At 35.0% G+C, this 9,810-nt stretch overlaps 2 protein-coding genes across 2 annotated transcripts; one reads left to right on the forward strand and one right to left on the reverse strand.

Annotated features, from left to right (window-relative positions):
* The first annotated feature begins 1,550 nt into the window (after positions 1 to 1,550).
* LOC123895095 (ABC transporter G family member 10) lies at positions 1,551 to 3,410 on the forward strand. Its single transcript, XM_045945293.1, has one exon. It carries the CDS (start codon positions 1,551 to 1,553, stop codon positions 3,408 to 3,410), a length of 1,860 nt encoding a protein of 619 aa, XP_045801249.1.
* On the reverse strand, positions 3,392 to 8,713 carry LOC123895094 (putative disease resistance protein RGA1). The gene is made up of 2 exons (XM_045945291.1): positions 4,578 to 8,713; positions 3,392 to 3,958 (listed from the first exon to the last, which is right to left on the reverse strand). The coding sequence occupies exon 1, from the start codon at positions 7,027 to 7,029 to the stop codon at positions 4,588 to 4,590; it is 2,442 nt and encodes an 813-aa protein (XP_045801247.1). The 5' UTR covers positions 7,030 to 8,713; the 3' UTR covers positions 3,392 to 3,958; positions 4,578 to 4,587.
* Between the last annotated feature and the right edge of the window lie 1,097 nt (positions 8,714 to 9,810).

Below are 9,810 nucleotides of genomic sequence, written 5' to 3' on the forward strand. Positions count from 1 at the left end.
GATAGACTTTTCGGTTGAATGGTGTTTCTCGATAAGGAAAACGACGTCCATTCTTAGTGTCCGGAAACTCTAACAGAACCTTTCTCTTCTCTCTCATGTTGATTAGGGTCTTGGTAATGAGCTCTCTCTTTCAATTATATCCGTACATAATCTTATGAATATGAAAAGTTGATGGGTCACTTCAAATTCGATAAAATTTGATTTGAGAAATAGGCAATATTTACGTATAATAGAGAAAATTTAATTATTTTTCTTAAAAAAGAGAATAATTTAATTATTCATGAGATTTAGCCCTTTTGTTAATTTTTTTAATTATTCATTGTTCTATTTTTTTCTAGCAATTCAAAAAAGAAAATTATGTTTGAACATCAAAAAATTGCTGTCAAATAGTCTAGTGTTTTTTGTGTCTCTTTTGGAAATGCATGTAAAGTATAAAAGATAATTTTTTTTTTAAAAAAGATAGAAATAAATATATAAATACATATAACATCATATACGATGTTACTATTTTAATATTCAAATAACACAATCGATTTTAGAAAACATTCATTGAAGTTGTTTGGTAACGTTTTAAGTTTGAACTCTTAACTAATTGGTACGGATTGTAGGTCCATTCATTTTTGTCATTGATGCTCATCAAAACAAACCAAAAATTTGGGTCACTGATTAAACAAATTTCTTCAGTGGTTTACCCATTTATTTATTTTCGACTTTATGTACAAATATCAATCCGTTATATTAATAAACTTACAATATTGTGAACAGATATTTCTTAATCACATTTAAAAAGGATCATAGTTAACTTGTAAAACTATATTTGAATATTATTTCATACTTTTTATCTTCCACCAACCAAACTTTGAGCTGTCTCAGCCTATGATGCATTGGGAAGATAGTGGGGCAACCAAACACCAACATAGCACAGTCAATATTCAGCTCACCAGAAAAGCTTCCTACATGTATGCATTTTTATGTTCTTCTTTTCCTTTGATTTTCTTAAGCTCTAAATTTTAAGCTTATAACTTATAAGTTTATATAAAAAAAATACCTATTTGTAACTTTTTTATTTCACGAGCTGATAGCTTATCATTTTTTTTCCTCTTAATTTTTCTTATGTCACCTTACATGAAAAAATTAAATATTAATTAAACATATGTGATTTATGTCATTTTATACTATAAGTTGGTTGAACTGCTAATTTTAATAAACATTACAAATTTATTCAGTTAGCAGCTTATAAACTATTTACTATAAGCTAATTCGTATTAATCTAGCTTATAAGCTATCTACTATTTTTTGTGGAACAAAAAATTTAAACTAACCAAACACTTTTCAAGTACCACACTTCAATAGAAAATATAGAAGTAGATGAAGTCAAATCTCATACAAAATGTCAATGTCCATTTATTGCATATTACATAATAATCTAGGTTGGTTTCTTAGCTTATAACTAGCTCACAGTTTGGTGTGTTAGCTCATCTCCCTCTCTTGCTTTGTGTATTATTCTTCACATAACTTTGGCAATACATGCTTTTCTTCTCTCACTTAGCATGCACACAAACACAACAATGGGATCATCTTTCAATCCCATCTCATGCAACAGAAAAACTTCATACAGATTAGAAACCAAAAACTTATCCTACAGATTAAGCAGCCAACTTGATGAACTTAGAACTCTTTGTTTCGGTTTGAATCCTCAGAGAGGTTCAAAGTTCATTTTGAAGGATGTAAATTGTGAGGCAAGGCCAGGGGAGGTTACTGCTATTGCTGGTCCTAGTGGAGCTGGAAAAACAACACTGCTTGAAATTCTTGCTGGGAGAATACCCTCATGTAAAGTTTTGGGACAAGTACTTGTCAATCACATGCCTATGGATGTAAATAGATTCAGAAGAGAATCCGGCTACGTCACACAAGAAGATGCTTTGTTTCCATCACTTACGGTTAGAGAGACGCTCATGTATAGTGCTTTGTTGAGGCTTCCCGGGGGACGAAAAGCAGCTGCTATGAGAGTTGCAGAGTTGATGAAGGAGCTTGGGTTGGATACTATTGCAGATTCAAGAATTGGCAATGGATCAGACCATGGTATATCGGGCGGGGAAAAGCGTAGAGTTTCTATTGGTGTTGACTTGGTTCATGACCCTGCAATTATTTTGATTGATGAACCAACTTCAGGCTTGGATTCAGCATCAGCTCTTAAAGTAATCTCATTGCTTAGATTAATGGCATTTAATCAAGGTAAGACGGTTGTTTTAACTATCCACCAACCCGGTTTCCGAATCTTAGAGCTACTTGATAGCCTCATTTTGCTATCTGATGGATTTGTCATGCATAATGGTTCATTGAATCTACTCGAGGCAAGGCTCAATTTATCCGGTCACCGCATTCCCAACCATGTCAATGTCCTAGAATTCGCTCTTGAAGCCATGCAAACCTTGGTTATACATACTTCAGAATCTGGGAACAATCAATTTCTTCTCAATGACAAAAATCACCAAGATCACAATATGATGATGCAGTGCTCTATGATTGTCAAAGAAAAGGCTATTTCGTACTCAAATTCTCCAATGGAAGAGATTTTAATCCTAGGACAAAGATTTTGCAGCAACATATTCAGAACCAAGCAACTCTTTGTTACAAGGGTCATACAGGCCTTAGTAGCTGGATTTGTATTGGGGACCATATTCTTGAATGTTGGCAACAAACAAAGTAAAATAGCATTACAAACGCGAAGCGGCTTCTTCGCTTTCAGCCTTACCTTTTTGTTATCATCAACAACAGAAGGGTTACCTATTTTCTTAGAGGAGAGAAGAACTTTTATGAGAGAGACCTCAAGAGGAGCTTATAGAGTTTCTTCATATGTTTTAGCAAATACACTTGTGTTTCTTCCTTTTCTTCTACTGGTTGGTCTTCTATATACTACTCCAGTTTATTGGCTAGTAGGATTACGGAAAGACATTGATGGTTTCCTTTACTTCTCCTTAGTGGTTTGGTTGGTCCTATTAATGTCGAATTCTCTCGTGGCTTGTTTCAGCGCCCTAGTGCCGAATTTCATCCTTGGAAGCTCGGTGATTGCCGGTCTAATGGGGTCATTCTTTCTGTTCTCAGGGTATTTCATATCGAAGGAAAAAATACCTAGTTACTGGATTTTTATGCACTACATAAGTCTATTCAAGTATCCATTTGAGTGCCTTATGATAAATGAGTATGGAGGCGAGCAAGGGAAAAGGAGATGCATAGAGGTTAACAACAATGGTGAATGCATATTATATGGAGCTGAGTTCTTAAAACAACAGGGTCTCAAAGAGTCACACAAGTGGATCAATTTGGCTTTAATGTTAAGCTTCATAATAGGGTATAGAGTGCTTAACTTTATAATTCTTTGGTCTAGATGTTACAAAAGTAGAAAATAAATCAGATTTACTTACAACAGTATCAAATACTACACAGTTTTTCCACTTATTTTCATTTAATTTTTTCATCTATGATAATGCATAATTCTTGTTTACACGGAAAGAAAATACTATCATTATTGATTTATACATAAAAGATATCAATATTGTTCTTATACGTCTTCATCTTGACTACTGCCATAGTTTCCTTCATGGCTTCATCTTGTATAACTACTAACATATAATGCTCTTGTGCCTTTTGTTACAAGACAATTGAGTGAAGTGTAAAAATTTATGATACATATTTAGTATACTATTATTAACTTGAAAACAAGGATGGGAGAAACTGTAAATAGATTATGCAGTGGTAAGTATCTTTTCCTCTTATACTAGTACAAAGTATTTTGATATAGCAGCTATAGCATTGTAACTTAGCGGAATTTGAACGAACCTCTATTTTCTGCAGTGATTGACAACAATGCTCTTGCATTGTTGAAAATTGACCAGTCTTATAGCAGTCCAATTCTGCATAATTTATCTTGTCTTCAATTTGCAGCATTCTTAATCATCTGCAAAAACACAGAGATAACATAATTTAACTATTATTTTTTTAACTCATATTAAACCCAAGGAGTATTGGGCTTTAGAACAATCAAACTTAAGGAAAATACAAATTGAAGTTTGAAGATAATGGGCAACTTTCTATTGTTCTAGCTGACAATTTGCACTTGAGGACATGGGAAACTTAATCAAAAGCAAGGATACAACTGTTAACAATTGAGATACAAAATAGGGAAGACAAAGGGACAAAGATTTCAAAGTGGATACCATTAGCATTACTTATGAAAATAAGTATTACAAAGGTAATATATAGCAAAACTTAAAAGGACTAGAATACCTAAAGGGACAACACATAAGCCCAATAATCTATTATCTAACAACAAACCGTGAATACCTGAATCATTGACACACGACAAATTCATAATTTGCACAGATTTTGACAGTTCTTCAATTTTCACTTTTAAAAAAGGATTGATGCAATAAGGAGTTTTGCAGAAACACGAGGGAATCTTCACATTTTATCAGACAATACATTCTTAATAAAAAAACTGAACTTTTCCTGCTATTGTTTAAATGTGTCCTAAAGTTAAAATTGGAGAAACACAGTGTAGTTTTGGTCTTTATTACCTTAAAAGAATCAACCAACAATTATGTCTGGGATGTGAGCAATATTTGGCCAATCTTCTCCAATTTTAATTTGACATCTGTTGCGTAGGCGGTGACAGTGAATAATATGAAGTGTCTGTAAATTTGTAAGGGAACGCAAGCCTTCAGGCAGTGACTCTAAATCATCGCAATGAAGAATCTTAATATGCTTAAGTGATTGGAGGTAAAAAATTTGCTCTGGAAAGGCCTTCAAGTTGTCACAAAATTCTATGGATATTTTCTGCAGAGATCTGAGGCCATAAGGGACTTGGCATTCAAAGCTAGCGCTGCCCTCATCTCTCCATAGATCAAGCTTGTCGACTTGACAAATTCTCAGTTCCTGAAGTTCAGAAGAAATATGTTGCAAGTGTCGTATCATAGGCACACTAACAGGAAATCCAGAAAGAGAGAGACGCTCAAGAGATTTGAGATTTTTCATCCACTGCTCTGGCATTGCTTCTAGGTCTATTTCTGTGAGATACAAATGCTTGAGGCCAAAAAGAGGGTTGAAGGAGGAAGACTGAAGCTGAACCGAACATGTTTCAATCAGTGGCATCGCGTTACAAGAAATTAACCTCAGCTCAGTAAGGTAAGGATAAGTAGGCATGCAAGTCAGTTTTGGACAATCCCAAATTTCCAAATATGAAAGACAAGGAAAAGGAGGGAGTGAATGATGGTTGTCGATGTCAACATCATTTCCCAACTTTTTCCATCCCCTCAGATTCTTGCAGCCGAAGAGAATGAGTTTCTCCAAAGACGGGAAGAACACATTAGAGATATCATAATGCATGTACTTTAGTTCATTTGTTTCACTAATGTGAAGCTTCTTCAGTCGTGGAAGTCCTTCCAATGGTTGGAGATGCTGACAATTGGAAAGACGGTAAAAGTTGATTTGAACAATATTAGTTAGGGAAGGAAGCCAACTTGAAAACCTCACTCCTGGATACCCACTCACTCTCAATTTTCTCAAATTCTGATTAGGACAGAGGTTATCCAATAACTGCAAGTTGATCTCACTGTTTTGTGCTTCTTCTATCCAATCATATCGGCTTTTCCCCCAATTCAGATCCAGTACTTGGATATACTTCTTTGTTTTCAGATTTGCTTCTTGCGACTCTAATGCAACGTCTTTTACTGAATCCAGATTACTGATTCTCATATGACCCTTTAGGTTATTTAGCTCCTTCAATTCATTTAGTTTGCCGCAGTTCCCCGTGTCATCATCCCCCACTACAAAACTTGACAAGGACTGCAATGAAGTCAACTGTCCTAATCCAAGAGGCATCTTGTCTGCAAAGGCTTTACAACCTTCAATTTCAAGGTGTCTCAGATTAATCAACTTCGTGATAACTTCGGTAGAAAATACAAGTTGCCGACACCCATTCAATTTCAAAGATTGCAAACTAACAAGATTGCCAATAGACTTGGGCAAACTAATTAGTTCTTTGCAATTAGACAAGTCCAGATATCTTAAGTGCCCGCATGTATCAATCGACTGTGGCAGTTTGGTTATAGAAGAATATGACAAATCAAAAGCCCGCAGATACTTCAAGTTCTTGGTGATAGAAGGTTTGGCATCAGAAATACTTCCCACTTTCGTTTTGGCCCAAAGAATGGTACGTATCTTAGTTGCATCTGAAAAATCCAGTGAACAAGCGGAACTCGATAGAAATGAAACGTGCATGGGTCTTCCAATAAATCCTTTCCCCTCGGCATGCAAGCAACAATCATTTCCGGCTACTGAGTTTGCAAGATCATGCATCAAATCATGCATTTTGAAGGAAATTATCTCATTGTGTTTGCTCACTGTTGCGTCTTGAAAGAATGACCTCATCAACAAAATCCTTACGTATTGATTTCCCACATCTTCCATGGATTGCGTTTCAATTGAACTTTCAAGGTAGCCTTGAGCCATCCATAATTGAATCAATTCATTCTTCTGAATTTCCCAATCTTTAGGGTATAAACAACAATAGGCAAAACATTGTCTTAACCCCAATGGCAAGTTTTGATAACTCAATTTTAGCACCGGCATAATACTCTGTCTTTCTTCACACAACCTCCAAACATCACCGTTTAAAACACTTAACCATTGATCTTCTTTTTCATTTATAGTTCGCAAGAAGCCTCCCACTGTTCTGATTGCTAGGGGAACTCCGCCGCACTTTTCTGCAATTCTTTCACCAATGGATTCAAGATTCGGGCTCACATCATTGAACACTTCACCAAATGTCAACTTCTTTAGCAAATCCCATGATTGCTCTTTGTTCAAACCTTTCAAAACATACGGATTTTTCACACCCATTATTTGCGAGACCAACGTACTACGAGTTGTCACTAGTATCTTACTACCTTGACCACCACACATCAAATAAGTTCTTAACTCATCCCACTTTAACTGATTTTCATTCCACAAATCATCAAGCACAAGCATATACCTTTACCCGTTCAACTCCTCTCGAATCTTCCTTTGTAAAATATCCAATTCCAAATCACCAACTTGATCATTCTTCAACGATTTCAACATTTTACTCAAAATCGATTTTACTTCAAACTCTTGAGAAACACAAACCCAAATCCGTTTATCAAAAACCTTCTCCACCTCACCATCATTGTAAACCAATTGAGCAAGTGCCGTCTTTCCCAAACCACCCATACCAACAACAGCAATAAAAGAAACACTACTATTTTCTCCTTTCAACAACTCAATAATCTCATTTTTATTTTCTTCTCTACCAACTATCCCCGATTCCAAAACAAATGAACTAGTTTCTCTCCAAGAACCCTCATTTTCTTTAACAATTACTACCAAATTATGATTCAATTTCAACCTAGACATATCCTCAGCAACATCATTGAATTTCTTCCTAATATTATCAATCTCACGAACCAATTTAACACGAAAAGCAAGTCGATTATTCTCAATTGAAAACAAGTTTTGTACCTTATTATTGAGTTTGATTCTTGAATCTCGAATTGTTAGATAATCAAGGAAATCATCAGCATCATGAAGTACTTGTTTGAATCTTGTGATCCAGTGATGGATTGTAGGATCATGAACTTGTTTATGTTCAGCATCTGAAAGCACAATTTTGATGGATTCTAGGGTTTTGTTGAGATTTTGTAGGTCATTTTTGACACCGTAAATTCGTGCAAATTCATGGAAAGTTGAAGAAGCTAATTTGTTTATGATGCTTACAATGACACTGTATGGGATTTGTTCAGCCATTGTTGCAATGGAAAGAAAGTTCAAAAAACTCAGAAAGGAAAATGCAACAGAATAATGACTTTGACTTTTGCAGAAACTAAGATACAGTGTGAAGTGAAGTAAACAATTAATTAATGTACCAATTTTCAATGTTTCAGTCAAATTCGTCTTAGTATATGTTTGGTTCAGCGTTGAAAAAAAAAAATTGATTTTGACAGAATTGAGTTTGATAGAATTGATATGAGTTAAAAGTGAGTTGAATAAAATTGATTTATGTTTGGATACATTATTTAAAAGTGATTCTCAATATTTGATGTTGTTTGGCTAATATCAAATCAAAATTGCTTTTAATGTGTAAATTACCAAAAAGGGTATAAATTCATAATCAATTATCAAGATAAATACCAAGACCAAGTGATTCTTGGATTAGAATTGTGATTACCTTCATTTCTTTCTATTTCCATCCATTCTCTTTATTTTTATCTAATTATCAAGTTTCTCCGTTATCATTTGGTATTCAGAGCAAGGTTTCGTTTGGACCAGTATTTCTTTCAATTTCAAAAGTATCTTCATTCTCCATTGTTAACATTACAATTCTTCATTTTAATTTTCTCTTTTAGATGTTTACAAAAAAAAAATTAAAAAGAAATGGATGAAGAAATACCTAGTGGAGAGTTACTCATGGTGAGGAGAATGTTGGGGAACTTAGTCAAAGAGGAGGACACCACTCAAAGAGAAAACCTTTTTCACACAAGATGTTTAGTTCAAGGAAAGGTATGTTCTTTAATTATTGATGGTGGAAGTTGTACTAATGTTGCTAGTACTCGTTTAGTGACAAAGCTTAATTTGGAAACAAAACATCACCCTAAGCCATATAAAATTCAATGGCATAATGAAAGTGTTGAAATGATTGTTAATAGACAAGTTGAGGTTTGTTTTAAAATTGGGAAGTACGAGGATGTTGTGTTGTGTGATGTAGTATGTAACAGCCCCCGGGCCCCATCATGGCGATCCCGGTGCTTTACCTCACGACCTTCTCCACCCCCCTCTCTAGTGGAGTTTTTGCCTTCCGTGGGAATCGAACCATGTACCCTGGGGTTCAAGTACATGTTAGTGGGAATGGATTGAACATGTACTTGAACCCCAGGGTACATGGTTCGATTCCCACGGAAGGCAAAAACTCCACTAGAGAGGGGGTGGAGAAGGTCGTGAGGTAAAGCACCGGGATCGCCATGATGGGGCCCGGGGGCTGTTACATAGTACCTATGGAGGTTAGTCATTTGTTGTTAGGAAGACCTTGACAATTTGATAGAAAGGTTAACCATGAAGGGTATTCCAACAAATATTCTTTTGTGCATCATGGCCAAAAGGTTGTTCTTGTACCATTGAAGCCTAGTGAAGTGAGAGAAGATCAAAAGAAAATGAGAGAAAAAAATGAGCAAGAAAGAAAAGAAAAAGAGAAAGAAGAAAAAGAAAAGAATGAAAAAAAAGAGGAAAGTCAAGAGAAATATGTTAGGAAGTCATGGCCTACAACTACGTTAGTATCTTCTTCTAAGTTGGTTTGTGTGGTCAAATGTTGGAATTCTTCTAATATTATTCAATTGCCTAACATTTTTTCTTTATGTCAAGAAGACAACCAAGCGAATGAAGAAGTGTTTTCTCAACTAGTGGAAAGAAATTATGAGTCTTGGAAAGATAATAATGTCCATGAATCACAATGGAAGAAAAGGAAAACACATCTTTCCAATAGAAATGAAAACTTCTCAAGAGTGAAAGTTACATGTGATGAATTCTTTAGATTTATTTTTGACCCTGGAGGATATAGAGCAACAAATTCGAGGTCGAATTCTCTTGAAGAGGGAGGGAATGATGTGATCCTAAGATTATATCCCTTAACAAGAAGAATTATTTCAGTCATGGAATAAAAAGAACCAATTAATTTTGCTTGAAAATATCATTTTCGTTGGTTTAGATATGCATGTCTTGTTTTTATTATATCTGAAGTTG

The sequence above is a fragment of the Trifolium pratense genome, linkage group LG7 (assembly GCF_020283565.1).
Source record: "Trifolium pratense cultivar HEN17-A07 linkage group LG7, ARS_RC_1.1, whole genome shotgun sequence".
In the NCBI taxonomy this organism is placed as follows: domain Eukaryota; kingdom Viridiplantae; phylum Streptophyta; class Magnoliopsida; order Fabales; family Fabaceae; genus Trifolium; species Trifolium pratense.

Excerpts from the sequence above, each read along its gene's own strand:
- LOC123895094 (XM_045945291.1), bottom strand. The coding sequence starts at position 7,029 with ATGCTTGTGCTTGATGATTTGTGGAATGAAAATCAGTTAAAGTGGGAT.
- LOC123895095 (XM_045945293.1), top strand. The coding sequence starts at position 1,551 with ATGCACACAAACACAACAATGGGATCATCTTTCAATCCCATCTCATGC.